General features: G+C 39.6%; 1 protein-coding gene across 5 annotated transcripts in view; it reads left to right on the top strand.

Moving 5' to 3' along the window:
- The window catches only part of RC3H2 (ring finger and CCCH-type domains 2), a 65,012-nt gene that overhangs the window by 44,687 nt on the left and 3,091 nt on the right, over window positions 1-17,234 (top strand). For 2 of the 5 annotated variants that reach the window (XM_077850551.1, XM_077850549.1), the window contains 6 exons: window positions 299-383; window positions 654-735; window positions 842-976; window positions 1,469-1,576; window positions 1,674-1,822; window positions 2,456-7,790. In XM_077850551.1, coding sequence (XP_077706677.1) covers window positions 299-383; window positions 654-735; window positions 842-976; window positions 1,469-1,576; window positions 1,674-1,822; window positions 2,456-2,651 — 755 coding nt within the window. In that variant the 3' untranslated portion in view covers window positions 2,652-7,790. Of the gene's footprint in view, window positions 1-298; window positions 384-653; window positions 736-841; window positions 977-1,468; window positions 1,577-1,673; window positions 1,823-2,455; window positions 7,791-17,234 lie in introns of those variants that run through there. The other 3 variants (XM_077850552.1, XR_013353714.1, XM_077850550.1) reach the window with 3 other exon arrangements.

The raw sequence follows: 17,234 nt of genomic DNA, 5'->3' as shown, positions 1-17,234 counted from the left end.
GGGGAGCCCGATGCGGAACTTAATCCCAAGACCCTGGGATCATGCCCTGAGCCAAATGCAGACCCTCAACTGCTGAGCCACCCAGGCATCCTTAACACTGTGCTTTTTAATCCTCATTTTGTGAGGTACAGAATATTTACCTCCATTTAACAACCACAGGAAGCTCCGAATTAAATGGCTTAGCTAGGAGAGCATGGCTGATTGGATAAAGTTAGGGATCTTTTCTTAAAAGTATATGTTCACATTTATATACTGATTTTTCACTTTTCTGATCATTATTTTTTCTGCATGTCTGTAGATTATGTTCCTTATGTCAATGCTGTTGATTCAAGGTGGAGTGCATATGGTAACGAGGCCACATCATCAGCACACTATATTGAACGGTAATGTTACTCTTAATTCTCTTGGATTCTCTATTCTCAGACTTGTATGTATCCTCAGAGTATAGATCCTACCCCCCTGTTATTTGTGAAGTATGTTTTGATGATTTTAGCTATATAACAGATTTCTGGAAAAAAAAATTACCTTTGGAATGATGACTGAAATTTACAGGGTTGATCCATTACAGAAAACATGTATGGTGTGTGGCCATTAATGCTTCAGTTACTTCATCGATTTCACTTTTATAACTGTAAACCTGTTTCTCTTTAAAGGGACAGATTCATTGTTACCGATATATCTGGTCATCGAAAGCATTCCAGTACTGGAGACCTTTTGAGCATTGAACTTCAGCAGGTAGACTGTTGCTCAGCTTTGAAAGCTTAAAAAATAAAATGACAGTTGAAGCTGTGGTTGGAAGCTAACTTTCGTTTTGTTTTGTTTTGTTTTGTTTTTCCTATAGGCCAAGAGTAACTCATTGCTTCTTCAAAGGGAGGCCAATGCTCTGGCCATGCAGCAGAAATGGAATTCCCTGGATGAAGGCCGTCACCTTTCCTTAAATCTTCTAAGCAAAGAAATTGAACTGAGAAATGGAGAGGTAAAGAAACAACCTCCCAGCTTCATGCTTAATGCATTTGATGTTTGCGATTATGTTGGTTTATGCCACTACTTAGTGCATGTAAGTGTGCCTTTTTCTAGTGGATGATTGCTTTTAAAACTCAGGATAGAGGGCAGCCCCGATGGCCCAGCAGTTTGGCCTCGCCTTTGCCCTGGGGTATGGTCCTGGAGACCCGGGATCGAGTCCTGCATTGGGCTCCCTGCATGGAGCCTGCTTATCCCTCTGCCCGTGTCTCTGCCTCTCTCTCTTTCTCTGTGTCTGTCATGAATGAATGAATCAATGAATGAATGAATCAATCAATCAATCAATCAATCAACCAACCAACCAACCAACCAACCTACCTCAGGATAGAAATAACATTGTAGTACCAGATTTCTTATATAATTATTTCAATCTTTGGGCTTCCCGGTTTCATCTAAAAGGGAAGCCCCAGCTTCCACAGGTATAAATTAGCATTTTTCTTAATTACAGAGTGATTACACAGAAGATGCAAGCGATACTAAGCCTGATAGGGATATTGAGTTAGAGCTTTCGGCACTTGATACTGATGAACCTGATGGACAAGGGGAACAAATTGAAGTAAGTACCACAATTAGATATTTAGGAGGCTTTCTTCCATTGGAAATTAAAGTATAAAATACTTTCATAGTGAAAGATCAACATTTTATTTTCGTAGGAGATCCTGGACATACAGCTTGGTATCAGTTCTCAAAATGATCAGTTGCTGAATGGAACAGCAGTGGAAAATGGGCACCCAGTCCAGCAGCACCAAAAGGAGCCGCTGGAGCAGAAGAGACAGAGTTTAGGTGAAGACCATGTGATTCTGTGAGTGTTAGACAGATAATTCTTAACCAGTGGACATAGGCTGTGAATATTTAAAGAGAAATAGATGCAGTGTCCAGTGCGTTTTTGGCTTTATTCTGTGAGGGGAAGACCCTGTGTAATAGGACAATAATTAGGTCAGTCTGGATTTGTAGGAGAGAAGAGGGAAATTTGAACGAACAGAGTAGCCCATTTAAGTTGCCTGAAACTTGCTTTTTGTTGGGATAAAAGTTTGTCCTCATGCTCCAACATCAAGTTATACTTCCTCAGTCTGGTAGGCTGACTTCTAGATGGCACAATGGAGAATTAAGACGAGATGTAGGGTTTCCCTTTTTAAAAATCATATTAAGGTATTCTTGGATTTAATATTGCCATTTTATATAATTACTGTCAAAAATATGGGTTAGGCTTGAACTTGATAGTTTGTTGGCCTTAATCAATATTTTAATTTTTTTAATATTTTTGGAAAATGGGACTTTTTTTTAGTGAACGCTGATACTTTTTAGTGATAAAGACATGTCTTTGTGAGGGGCTCTTCAGGTTTGTTATGACTTGTATTAATTAAGCGTATATGGTTATTCTTTAAAGTTTTCACTTAAAGCTAATTTGTTTTCAACGTCATTTATTTTCTCCCAGGGAGGAGCAAAAAACAATTCTGCCGGTAACTTCTTGCTTTAGCCAGCCACTCCCAGTGTCCATTGGCAATGCAAGTTGTCTCCCCATCACCACATCCGTCAGTGTTGGCAACCTCATTCTGAAAACTCATGTTATGTCTGAAGATAAAAACGACTTTTTAAAACCTGTTGCAAATGGGAAGATGGTTAACAGCTGAAAGGAGGTTCATCCTTCAAATTTGTGACCATACCATGGAAGCATTTACACTAGCTTTTTATATATATAATATATATTATATAATGTATATTTTTTTTAAAAAAGATATTACTGGGGGCATCCATTTCCTGTGGACTCTTTGATACTTCAAGCCCTCTTGCATTAGCATTATGAAAAAAAAGAAAATTTACTTTACTAGGGTAACACGTTCACTTTCCAGAGGTGATTGGAATTTGGACATTTAACTTAAGCTTCAAGCAGCTTTTTATGAGTTTGTAGCAATCCGGTGCAGTAACTGAGCCATTTCCTATTTTAAATGGCTTCTATAGAAAATTAACAACTCAGTTATTAAACTAGCAGGATCCTACAATGATACATCTAGTGAAAGTAGACTTTAATTAACTTATTTATTTCTATTTTTATGTTTTGCTGAGAGAAATTTCCATCTCATTCCAGCTGCTTTATTTATCTTTTTCATGGGACTTTGCATGGATTTTTAAAATTTTTTCTTTCTTTTCCCTTTTTTTCTTTTTTTTCCTTTTTCTTTCTTTCTCTCTTTTTTTTTTTTTTTTTTTTTTTTACTTTGAAGAGTGGAGTTAGACGTTCTTACCATAGAATTTTACAGGGTTATATACTAGCTTTCTTTACTGCATTATATGTAGGAGTGTGGTGCAGTGCTTTTATCTGTAGCATTGAAATTTTTTTAGTTTTCCATTTTTCAAGAATAGTTTCTGCTTTGTTAATATTTATACACAGGCTACTTGTTGAAGTAAGTAATTAAATATATAACCAAGTGCCTAAGTCTTTCAGCTGATGTACTAGATATTAAATTCTCCTAAGTTATGCAGAATCGTTTTTAAAATTTTGATAAATTATGCACTAATGTAATGGCAGTTTTTTAAAATGCAGATTTAAGCCTGTACGTTATTGAATCTGATGACTTGGCAAAAGAATCAGGTGCTTTCAGCTTTCTTGAGAAAACCCTGTATGTAGTGTTTGCACTGACTAACAAGATGGTATTGCTGGGTTGTGTTTTCTTTTTTTTTAACTAATTAATTTGGATGTTCATTGCAATATCTTGGTTAAATATTGTTTGTTGTTACTTCACGTTGGGGTTTAATTTTCCTTGTTTTCTGACTGTTAGGTTGATAAGACTATGAACCATGTAATAATAGGACATTGGCTAACCTTTATTCATACTTAAAAACACGAATAATTTCTGCCCTGCTAAATGTGACTGAAAAGTGGACCTGGCATCTGGAAGTATGCAGTATGTTCAACCATCCATGCCCCAGATTTGTGGGAGGTATTTTACTGAAACCTAAATTTCAGTCAACATTTGGAAACAAAAGCCGGGCATTCCTTCCTGGTGATCTTACCTATAGTTTGTCTCTTTGTTTTCCCTCGGTTTCTTTGAGATTAGTTTGACTTTTATTATTATTTTTTTAATTAACTTCTGTGAAGTTGTTTACTCTGAAAATTGTACTGGAATATTTTAAGCCAAGCTGATCTTTCACCAGGTGTACTGTATGTAAGGGCTTTTCCTGCTAGCAAGATGCTTAAACAGGATCATGTTATTGGTCGTCTGAGCTATTTAGTTGTTTTACAAAACCACAGCATTGTATCAGATAAGATTTTGATAAAAAGTTTTGTGCACATTTCCAGGGGTGGGAGGGTTGACATTTCCCTGAAATTTCTTGATCAGAATGAGTAAATACTGGTGTTTGATACCTGTCTTAATGAACATGCTCATAAGGTGACTGATAAGTTGTAAATATACCTGAGAAACAAAGGGGGTAGTTTTGATATTCTGGTGTCAGTATGGAAGATCTTACACATTTATTTAATATTCAAATGTATGAAGATGTTTGTAGCATAACAGCACAGTAGCTTTGACTTTGTTTCCTTGGGTTAGTACTGTACCTTTATGCCATGGCCAGTGCTCCCTATCCCTACAAAGACATTTTATTTATTTCATTCTGTAACCTGAAATGAATAGGAACAAGAGTTTTAAACCATGTTACATTAACTTATTTCTGACATTATAAATTAGCCTAGGATATTACAGGAACATGATTGTTATATAATTTATATCAGAACCCTTCTATAAATATGTGCTTATTACATTTAAAATGCTTCCAATGTACTTTATTTACTGTTTGTATTTCCAAAAAAGGGTATGCAAACTAGTATGTCTATTTCATGGATATTTAAATAGTGAGATCTTCCATGTTGAAGGTAATGTATTTTTTTTTAAGATTTTAAAATTACTATTTTGTTACAAAATAGAGACCTATTAACAGTTTGAGAGCTCCTTATGTGCCCTCAGGGAAAGAACCCTCTGTGCAACAGAACTACGCAAAACATCTTCAGCACGTTCTGAGGGTGAATATATACTACATAAATTGATCTTGTGTATTTAACCTTATCTTTTTAATTTTAAAACTGAAATTTTGAAACTTGGTTGTGCTCTGCTGGAGGGGTTTGGGATAAACTGCTTAGGTGTTTGCCTACTTGTCCAGTGAAATTACATTTGCATCAGTGTATGTATATACCTGCCAACCTTACTGGTATGTCTCAGAACATTTATATTAAAATAATGCTTGTCTTGCAGCAGGTGATCCCATAAAACAATAACTCCCTGTTCTTAAAAACTTACTCTTGTTCTCACTAACAACATAGGAATTGTTTTTGTGTTGGGATTTTTCTGTATTGCATCCTTTATGTGTAGTGACCATCTTCTGTTTCTCTTGGTGGGTTTCATGTGAAGGAAAGACATTGGTTCTCTGCCACTTCAGAAGAAAGAGCAGTTTTTCTGATCCTTCTTCAGAAAGTTAACTCCCTGATGTCATGGAGGAAAAAAATTATAAATCAGATCGAGGATGTGACTTTTTAAAATTGGGTACATTCCCCATCATTTGACCCTTTTACCAACATGTTGTGATGTATGTATGTTTGAAATCAGTACAAAAGACAATAGGAGAGGAAAGGTGTGATGTTGGTAATTAAACTGCATATGGTGCCTGTGGTGTAATTATGAAAAAGTTGTCTAATGTCTGGAAAGTGGGAAAATGGTAGGGCGTTTGTTTTACTTTTTGTGGTTTTGTTTTTCCATTTCTAAATCCCACTCTGAAGGCTGTATGCCTTGTTCAGATTCTGTGAATAGAGCCTCAGTAGTTTTCCTTTGTTAGCGTCAGTACATTTTCTAAAACCTGAGAAAGTGACGTATGTATTCCATCTTACCTGAGCAGAGCAGATTCCCTTGCCTTTCCTGCCATGACTTCCTTTCAGTAGCGTCTGGTAAGCCAGTGTCATGCATGAAGTTGGTGCATCATAGTTTTCAAGAGAAGGTAGTGCTTCACTGGGTCGGTGGCACTGATTTTTTTTTCCTAGTAATTTACTCTCACAAGACAATAGTAAGAGAAATCTCCCCTTCTGTACGAGAACTGAAATATACCATTTATATGGATCTAGTCATTTTCACTCAAATTTCGAGTTGATTCTAAGTATATAAAGCACATCCCAATTTTATATGCTGCCTTGAGAAAATTATAGGATGCACAGCATACTCTAGGAATTTAAAATGGGATCATTTAAACATTTGAAAACATTGTTTTAAAACCCATCTAGCTAACTCTTGCATTTTTGATGTTAAAGCCCATGTTGTCTCATTGATAGGGGTGGAATTGTAATGATCAGATTCAGTATGTGATATCAACTTTGAATCTGAATATTTCTTCCCTACCTTCTTCATGTAGTCTTCTGAGCAGACTGTCACCAGTATTGGTAACTGAGTAGTTAAAGGGAAAGGTTGCATTGCAACTATGTATTAGTTTCCTGGAAGAACTTTTCTTGTGTTTTAGTGATGAAGAGTGTCCATGGGATCACTTACTGTAACTCCTTCACAAGAACCCCTTCTGCAAGCAGAACACAAATTAACATGCTCCAGGAGTATCCCATTTTCTGGATAAATTGAAAACATTTGCTAGTTACTCCTTTATACTAGCAGTTTCTTTGTATCCCTTTGCTGGCAAGGGAATACAGGGAGTCAAGGCCACTGATCAGAACACCCCACATTTGAGTGGAGTCTTATTTCTACTCCAAGAGCAGTTATTCCCCCAATTCCAAAACTGGCATTTTTTTTCTTTTTTTAAATAAAAATTTAAAAATATCCTCAAACCAGTGGAACATAGACACTGGCTGCACTTAGTACTGCCAAAAGCCAAGGTCATTTGCATATATTCCATCTATCTGTCGAGAATTAGGCCTCACTTTATAACCCAAGGCATGGAAGTGCATGCATTCTCTTAGCTGGGCAAACAATTATACTGTAGTTGTGATACAACACATGTGGCTTTTATTTGTACTGCACATATCCACTGTACAGCCACTTGGGAGTATCGTGGTTAGCTTGCAGCAACTGCTGTCTGCATTTAATACTGTTTATTGCATATTCTTTTCCCTGGAAGTGAAAGAGAGATGTTTTTCTTGTTGCATTGATTACATTTTATAAATTTGCTTAGCTGGAAAGTTTGGGAAAAGAGGCCTGTTTGTCAATTGTACAACCGATTGTGAAGCTCTAGTGTGAATATTTTTACGTCTGTATTAGACATTTTCTTTGCAAATCTATTGTTCGATTGAAATGTAAATGAAATTAAAGATGGTGTACACCCATCATGTAAAAAGCAGGCACCATCTCTAAGATGGATTTAATGCTCATTTTTAAGGCATATACTCAGCTTCTATTTAAAACTATAATTTAAAATAATTCTGTACAATGAAATGGGGAATATATATGGGAATAAATTCTATTCCATTTATTTCAATTTGAATTTCCAAATTGTAATGTTTCCCTTTGTGCTATAGGAATAGGGTTAAATGGGGGAAGGCTAGGATTTATAAGGCCTGTATATGGGGGGAGGGCAGAGATGGAACAATGAGGGTTGTGATGATAGTGAATAGCAAAGAGTGAATTCTGTGTGTTTTTGCTGTAGCACTGAAGTGAAGAGATATTAGCTTTGGCTGTTCACAGAATAGAGCATCATGATTTTCAGTGTTTGAGAGAAAATTGATGGAAAAAGTTTGCAGTACTTGACATGTATTTGCATGCACAAAATAAAATTATTTGTCCACCTTAAAAGTTGTTTTAGTGTCAATATTAAGTTCATGGTGCATTTTAGTTATATTGATATCCTTGGTATACTTTTTTGGCTCTATTAAGCTACCAGGATACTCCTTGCGATTTAATCACCTGCTTCAGGGCATCTGGCTGGCTTCGTTGGTAGAGCATGGGACTCTTGATCTTGGTTGTGAGTTCAAGCCCCATATGAGGGGTAGATTGTACTAAGAATCTTTTTTTTTTTTTTTTTTAAGATTTTATCTATTCATGAGAGAAAGAGAGAGAGAGGCAGAGACACAGGGAGAGGGAGAAGCAGGCTCCATGCAGGGAGCCCGATGTGGGACTTTATCCTAGGACCCAGGAGGCAGGCACCAAACTACTGAGCCACCCAGGGACCCCTCCCCACCCCCCCCTTTTTTTTTAGATTTATTATATGAGAAGGAGCACATGAGTCGGCAGGGGGAGGGGGAGGGAGAGACTCTCCAGCAGTCTCCTTCACTGAGCGTGGAGTCCCATGAGAGGCTTGATCTGTGACAACCCATGAGATCAACCCGAGTCAAAACCAAGAGTCAGATACTTAACCAACTGAGCCACCCAGGCACCCTTAAAATTAAAGATCTTTAAAATAAATAAATATAATCCCCTGCCTCATGCCTACATGCCTGGGAAGGATCTGAAAGAATGAATAGACCCAGGGAGGTTGAAATATTTTGTAATCCAATCAGTCAATTCAATCATTCAGATACAAATTACTTTCTATATGGGAGATGAGGGCATAGATAATACTAGCAGTTCACAATCTAGGGGAGTTCATAAATAACTAATGTGTCATAGAAGTACAAAGACACTTCTGTGGAACCTCAATATGAACAGATAATGGCCTGAGTGGATGGAAACACCATTGCCACTGGGCCTTGAGTAGTTTTACTCATTTAGTCAGCTGATATATTTTAGGCCCCAGTCTGTACTGGTCATTAAGGTTAAAGGTCAATACAACACGAACTCTTCCTCCAGAAGCTCATGGTGTGGAAAATGGGAAAGACAAATCTGAACAAGCAGCTTATTGAGCTATGTTCTAATGTAGGGTGTATGGAAATTTCAGAAGGGAAACTATGGGGCAGATGGTAGTGGTGGTGAGCGGGGGGAGAGGTTTCTGTGAGAAATTCTCCTATGCTAGACTTTGTAGGCTGAATAATATGTCACCAGGTACAGAGAGGGGAGAAAACACCCCGCACACCTAGTCTACCTTCACGACAACCCACTCTATCTTAACGTCCTTCATTGTAGATCTTATGACTCCTATTTTGTACCTGAGATGATAAGTAACTTGCTCAAGACCTCCTAGGAAGTTAGTGGAGTCAGAATTCAGAACCCAAGTCTGTTCTACCTCCCAAAGGGTAGGGATTGATGATGGGGGTTGTGTTACAGTGGAAAATATGTTTGAGGAATAGCTTAACTAACATGTTCCAGACACAGTTCTTTTTTTTTTTTTTTTTAAGATTTTATTTATTCACTCATGAGAGACACAGATAGAGCAGCAGAGACACAGGCAGAGGGAGAAGCAGGCTCCATGCAGGGAGCCTGACGTGGGACTCGATCCCGGGTCTCCAGGATCACACGCCCTGGACTGAAGGCGACGCCAAACCGCTGAGCCACCCGGGCTGCCCTCCAGACACAGTTCTAAATGCTATAGTTATATTAAAGTCTAGGACCATCACTGTCACCATTTTATAGAGGAGAAAACCAAGCGAATTTGCCTGAATTCACATGGCTAGATGAGGTAGGTAGGGATCTCTATGAAGGGCATTGAATACCATAATAAAAAGACCGTTAGGGAGTCTTGGAAGTTAGATGATCTGAACAATCTGGGGTTGGTAGTGTGAGGTGAATCTGGAGACAGACTAGGGAAGCCAGGTCAGCAATCTAGGTAAGAAGTGTTCAGAGCATGGCCAACCAGGAGGGAAGAGGGGTGACTCTGAGAAGCAGCAGAGAGCAACTGATGGGATTTGTTGTAGAGAGAAGACACTAGACATCTACACGTTACAGTGGATTAGGTTTGGCTTAGAGTCCCAGACCTCACTGCTGAGAACAGAGCCGTATTTGTGAGACATGTAATCTTGTGTAAGCCTGGAGTGACAATTCAGATCATGAAGAAGAAGAGAAGAAGATAGTGGGTCCAAGTGAAGGAGAGGAAATTTAAATGAAAGTCTAGGAAAATTTTCTCTCCTTTATTGTACCTGTCGGAGTAATTAGCATGCACTTTAACAAAGACTTGCAGTAAAAACCTTAATGGAAAAACCCCACAGTGCAGTAGTTCAAACCTACATGCACACTGCAATGACCTAGGGATCTTTGAAAAATCCCAAAGTCCAGAACACACCTCAGACCCTTTAAATCACAATCTCTGGGGATGGGACAAGGTATCCCTACTTTTAAAGCTCCCCACCTGAATGCGTCCAGTGCAAAAGAAGTTTGGGAATCACTGCTGTAATGCTATAATGAATTAAGATAGATTTGGGACCTATCTTAGCCAAGGTATAAAAAAACACCCATTGCCAAATGTTCAGGCCCATTTGGTTCACAGAGACAACATTCAACAAATACCTGCTTTTTTTTTTTTTTTTTTTTAAGATTTTATTTGACAGAGTGAGAATGCACATGTACAAGTAGGTAGAAACAGCATGCAGAGAGGGAGAAACCGGATCCCCGCTGGGCAGCGAGCCTGAGGCTGGGCTTGATCCCAGGACCCTGGGGTCATGACCTGAACTGAAAGACAACCCACTGAGCCACCCAGGCACCGGCACCTTGCAACAAATATCTTTATGACAATCTACTATGTACCAGGCCTGAAGGATATAGGTGTGAAATAGTCCCTTCCTTTGTGAAACAGAGTTGAAGGGATAGACAAGACACAGAAGGTGAATTTAGATCATGAGGAGGACTACAAGCGGAATGACTAGAATATAACCAGCTGATGAGATTTTGCAAGGTGGGAGTGGTAAGTCTCAGGACTGTGGGCAGTTTTAGATAGGGTGGTCTGGATCCCATCTCAAACTTAACATGTCAAAGACGGAGTTTCTGGGATTCCTCAGCTCTCCAAACTACACCTCCAGTTGTTCCCTCCCTGTCCCCTCCCAGCCCTGCCACCCATTTCAGTTACTTCCCCCTGGATCACTGTCCCTCACACTTAGTCCAGCAGCAAATCCTGTCAGCTCTACCTTCAAAATATATTCAGAATTTGACCACTTCTCACCACCTAGGTCTGAGCCACAATCATCTTTCACCTGAATTAGCCTGAATAGCCTTCTGTTCTCCTGGCTTCGGCCCTTGTCTCCCTCTTCAGCAGTGATCCCTTTAAACTGTGAAGTCTGATCATTTCACTCCTGTACTCAAAACCTTTCAAATGTGTCAGAGTGAAATCATCAAAATGAAAGCCAAAGCCCCTGGTTTCTTTTGCTCACTAGGCTCCAGCTGCACTGGCCACTTAGGTGTTCACCATGCCAGGCATGCTTCCAGCATAGGGCTTTTATGCTTGTTATTCTCTAAAAGATAAAGGCTCCCCCCAGCCTTACCAGGTAGCTTCATGATGAACTAGTCCCTTTTTCTTAAGGTCTTTACTCAAAAGTCAACCTATGTGAAACCTGGATGGAAAGTCATGGTGGGGTAGGAGTGGGGGTTCCTACTTAAAATAGATATTTTAACCCAAGAGACTGGATGAGTTCAACTTTATATTCTGAAGTAATAATTGATTCACAGGAAGTTGCAAAAATACTAGAGGACCAATGCACCCTTCACACAGTTTCCCCACGGATAGCATCTTTTGTAACTATAGCAAAATAGCAAAACCAGGGAAGTGACATTGGTGACAATCCACACACCTTGTTCAGATGTCATCTGCTTCACATGCACTCATTTGCGTGTGTATGTGTAGCTCTTTATCACATGTGATTTGTGGAACTACCACTACTCCCAGGATAACAGAACTGGAAAAAAAAAAAAAAAGTAACAATGTTTGCTCACCTCAGTGACCCTTCATGCTACCTTTACATTCATATCCATTCCCCTCCCTTATCCTCATTCATCCCTAACCCCTGGCAACAACTGATCTAGTCTCTATTGCTATAACTTTGTCATTTTGAGCATATTATATAAATGAAATTGTACAGGATGTAACCTTTTGAGACTGGCTTTTTACACTCAGCCTAATTCCCTTGAGATCCATCCAAATTGTCACATGTACTAATACTTTGCTCCTTTTTACTGCTGAGCTGTAAATATACCATTTTGTTTAAGCATTCACCTGTTGAAAAACATGTGGGTTGCTTCAAATCTTTGACTATTACAAATAAAGCTGCTTTGAACATTTATGAACACATATTTTTGTGTGGACGTAACATTTTTTGTTCTCGTATTTATTGAGCAAATACACTGGTGGTGTTGGGCTACCCCTGAAAGGAATGGATAAATTGGACTTAAGGAGTCTTAAAAATGGACAAATTCCTTCAAAGAACGATTTACCAAAAGAGATACAAAATCAAAAGGAGGGGCACCTGGGTGACTCAGTGGTTAAAGCATCTGCCTTCAGCTCAGGTCATGATCCTGAGTCCCACATCAGGCTCCCCACAGGGAGCCTGCTTCTCCCTCTGCCTATGTCTCTGCCTCTGTGTGTGTGTCTCTCATGAGTAAATAAATAAAATCTTTAAAGAAAAAATCAAAAGGAAAACTGTACTAAGTCTTGTATTAGTTATCTATTGTCACAAAACAAATTACCCCAAGGACCCAGTGGCTTAATGTCACAACACCCATCATCCTGTGGTAATCTGTGAGTCCGGAATCTGCGTGTGACTTTGGTGGGGTCATGTGCCTCAGGTCTCACAGGGGTTGAATGGTGCCTGCTCACCTGGGGAAGTGTCTGCTCCCCAGCCTATTCCCTGGATTGCTGGCAGGATTCAGTTCCTCTCGAGCTGTTGGAATGAGGGCCTCAGTTTCTCGTTGAAGGCTACCCTCAGTTCATTGCCACTTGAGCCCCTCAAAATCAATATGGTGGTTTGGCTCATCCAAGCAGCAAACAAGAAGAGTCTGAGACGGGGGTAGGGGGTGTGAGGGGGAGGATGGGGAGCAGGTAGAGAGCTAGTGGAGAGTAGCTGTAAAGAAGTCACAATCTTTTATAACCTGTGATCTTGGAAACAGATCCCATCTCTTTTGTCATTATTACATAGAAGCAAGTCATTTGGTCCAGACCACAGTCAGGAACTGATATAGCTCCCAAAGCCACCCCTCCCATCACCTGTTATTCATCTTCTGTGTAAACCCCTTCCCCTGAGTGTAGACTTGACTTAGGGACCTTTTTATCTCCAGTCAGGAGACAGAAACTGCACAGGGGGAAGTTTCATACAAAGAATTCTTACAATCTAATAAATTAATGACTGTAAGAAAAAAGGAAATTCCATAGGGCTATGGAATCCTATGGCTTAGAGAAATTCCATCTGGTATGTCCTACTTGAGGAAGGACATACTTGGAAAGAGCTCCCCTTCCCAAGACTGTGGTGCAGACCTCACTACAGAAGGTGAAGTTCAGCCTACTGCACAGCAGAGAAGTTTGCTGATGTGCCCAGGCTGAAACTGGTTGCTGGCCAGCAGAAAGTATGTCTCTGGACCACAGGTGAGCTACACAGGAATCTGTGTGGGTACATGGCACCAGTGCAGACAGGAAGCCTTTGTGTGACAATGCAGGTAGAAGGTCTTGAGGCTACCAATTTTCATGTTCAGAAGGCCATGGGAAAAATATTGCTAGACCAACCAAGGTTGCATACCTACACAAAGTACAATACATCATATCCAAATTGGGTTTATCTCAGGAATGTAAAGTTTGTTTAGCATATGAAAATCAATCAGAGTCATCCACCATATTAACAGAAGAAAAATTCTGTTATAAGATCTCAAAAATTAACGGAGCTCCATTCTGATTGGCTTCTAGAAATTAAAAATCTATACAAAATAAGAGAAACTCAAATACTTCTAAAAAAGAGGAAATCTTGTTCCTTACATTTTAAGTGTGCAAGCTATTTAAAGAAAAATACAACTAAAGCCACAAAAGCAAAGAGGTTTCCTGAATTTCTCCAATGCCTTAATCAAAACTTTCAAAAGAAATTTAACTGCTCCTTAAAGACAATCCAACATCTAAAGAAAAGTTCAGTTAACAAAATTCAATCCCTCACCAAAGAGAACACTTTTATTTTTATTTTTTTACATTACATTTTTTAATTTAAATTCAATTTGCCAACAAGGATAACACTTTTAAAACTTATATATATTTTTTAAAATTTTATTTATTTTAATTTTATTTATTCATTCATGAGAGACACACACATAGAGAGAAGCAGAGACACAGGCAGAGGGAGAAGCAGGCTCCATGCAGGGAGCTTGATGTGGGACTCGATCCTGGATCCCAGGATCATGCCCTGAGCCGAAGGCAGATGCTCAACCACTGAGCTACCCAGGCGTTCCTGATTTTATATTTAATACAAGAAGAAAAAGCTGTTTAATTTCTAAATAAGAAAGACATTCAATTGCCACAAACTGGCTCCATACCCCAAAAAAAGAGGGAAAGAAGGAACGGAGGCAGGGAGGAGAGAGAAAAGAAAGAAAGGAAAGAAAAAGACTGGCTGTTCCAGTCTTCATACTGCTTCATGTCACCCCAAACTGTCTCTAGACCTTTAATACTTCTATAAGAAAAAATTCAGGGTTTCCTGGATGGCTGTTATTTAAGTGTCTGACTTTGATCAGGTCATGATCTCAGGATCTAGGGAATGAGCTCTGCCTAGAGCCCTGCCTGGACCCCTGCCTAGGGCTCCACACTCTGCAGGGAGTTTGCTTGTCCCTCCCCCTCTATTCCTCCCTCCATGCATCCTCACTAACTAACTAACTAACTAACTAACTAACTAACTAACTAACTAACATCTGAGTGGGGTGCCTGGGTGGCAGAGTCAATTAAGCATCCAACTCCTGGTTTCCGCTCAGGTTGTGATGTGAGTTGTGATCTCGGGCACTCAGCGGTTTACTGGCGCCTTCAGCCCAGGGCCTGATCCTGGAGACCTGGATTCGAGTCCCACATCGGGCTCCCTGGACGGAACCTGCTTCTCCCTCTGCCTGTGTCTCTGCCTCTCCCTCTCTCTCTCTCTCTCTCTCTCTCATGAATAAATAAATAAAATCTTCAGAAAGAAAAAATGAGTTTTGATCCCAAGGTCCTGAGATTGAGCTTGCCCCTGAGTCGGACTCGGACTCTGAAATCAGCATGGAATCTCCTTAAGTTTCTCTCTCCGTCTCCTTCCTCTCCCCACCCTTGCACTTGCTCGCACTCTCTCTCCCTCCCTCTAAAGTAAATAAATCTTAAAAAAAAAAAAATGACAAGGACAAATTTGTTCTAAATTTACAAAAATATTGGTGGGAAACTCAGTGGAAGACCAAATCCTGTTTTATGTCTAATTATCATAATCTGGAAAAACTCCAAGCCTAGAAATCCATGCCTCAAGGGCATTTATGCTTTTTTTTTTTTTTTTTTTATGATAGTCACAGAGAGAGAGAGAGAGAGGCAGAGACACAGGCAGAGGGAGAAGCAGGCTCCATGCACTGAGAGCCCGATGTGGGATTCGATCCCGGGTCTCCAGGATCGCGCCCTGGGCCAAAGGCAGGTGCCAAACCGCTGCGCCACCCAGGGATCCCTATGCTTTTTTTTTTTAAAGATTTTATTTATTTATTCATGAGGGACACAGAGACAGAGAGAGAGAGAGGCAGAGACACAGGCAGAGGGAGAAGCAGGCTCGATGCAGGGAGCCTGACATGGGACTCGAATCCAGGTCTCCAGGATCAGGCCCTGGACTGAAGGTGCTGCTAAACTGCTGAGCCACCTGGGCGGCCCGTATTTATGCATTTTTACATGAATTTCATTCAATTACTTCAAAACTTCAAATATGTTTAATAACAGTTTGTAAATCTTTTGGTTGGACCAAGATTTTCCTTGATAGAAGGCAAATGCTTTAATAGTCACAAAACCACTTATGGATTTCGGTTTTCCAGCTAAGAAATACTTTCAGTATGCTCTATGAATAAAGAAACAAAAACCTCACAAGTAAAATACTTTAAGAACTATAAATAACATATGGTACGTCCATTAGGCAGAAATGTCATTATCCACACCATCCCCAAATTCTAAGTTGAGCAGTCCTGTTGAGTATTGTTAGGTAACTAACTCATATATACAGTCATACTCCTGACAGATGCAAACTATATTCCCAACAAGGATACCACTAGATAGACCTCTCCATCATATCAGGAGAGTAAATATATTAAGAGAGACAGCAATGAAAATCAGCCTTAAAACTGTACCAGAAGAGGGGCAGCCTGGGTGTCTCAGCAGTTTAGTGCCGCCTTCAGCCCAGGGCCTGATCCTGGAGACCTGGATTCAAGTCCCATGTCAGGCTCCCTGCATGGAGCCTGCTTCTCCCTCTGCCTGTGTCTCTGCCTCTCTCTCTCTCTCTCTCTGTCTCAAATAAATAAATAAATAAATAAATAAATAAATAAATAAAATCTTAAAAAAAAAAAAAAAAAAAAAACTACCAGAAGGGACAATTTCAGGTAGTATTAACCACAAAAAAAAAAAAAAAAATCTTTTTTTTTTTTTTTTTTTTGAGAGAGCGAGTGTGAGCAGAGTGGTGGGGTGGCAGAGAGAGAGGGAAAGAGACTCCCAAGCAGGCTCCATGCCTAGCACAGAGCCAGACACGGGGCTGATCCCAGGACCCTGAGATTATGACCCGAGCCATAATCAGTTGGGCAATTAAACAACTGAGCCACCCAGGTGCCCGCCCAAATTATTCTTAAACTCTAGAATACATACATATAAAGTTATATATAAAAAGCCTCCTTCCCACTCCGAACTCACCTCTATCCCTCAAAGATAACCATTCTATTTCTTACAAATCCTTCAGTGCTTGTCTTTATGAAAATATAAGCAAATAACATTATTTATATTTTTTATGCAAAAGGTAGGAAACTAATACATAATGTTCTCCATCTTGCTTTTTTTTTTTTTTTTTTAAACTAAATACTGGGATCCCTGGGTGGCGCAGCGGTTTGGCGCCTGCCTTTGGCCCAGGGCGCGATCCTGGAGATCCGGGATCGAATCCCACATCGGGCTCCCGGTGCATGGAGCCTGCTTCTCCCTCTGCCTATGTCTTTGCCTCTCTCTCTCTCTCTGTATGACTATCATAAATAAATAAAAATTAAAAAATAAAATAAAATAAATACTATGTTCATGCAAGTGTATCAATAGGATGAACTTCCAGCAGTGGAATTGTTGAGCTAACAGTATATATTTTTGCATTATTGACTAATATTCATCATTTATAAGAGTTGTATCAATTTACATCTCACCAGCTATGCGTTCCCCACAGCCTTACTGTTACCAAA

This window comes from Canis aureus, chromosome 16 (genome assembly GCF_053574225.1).
Source record: "Canis aureus isolate CA01 chromosome 16, VMU_Caureus_v.1.0, whole genome shotgun sequence".
Taxonomy (NCBI): domain Eukaryota; kingdom Metazoa; phylum Chordata; class Mammalia; order Carnivora; family Canidae; genus Canis; species Canis aureus.
The sequence above is the reverse complement of the archived record's forward strand: the minus strand, read 5'-3'. Positions and strand labels throughout refer to the sequence as shown.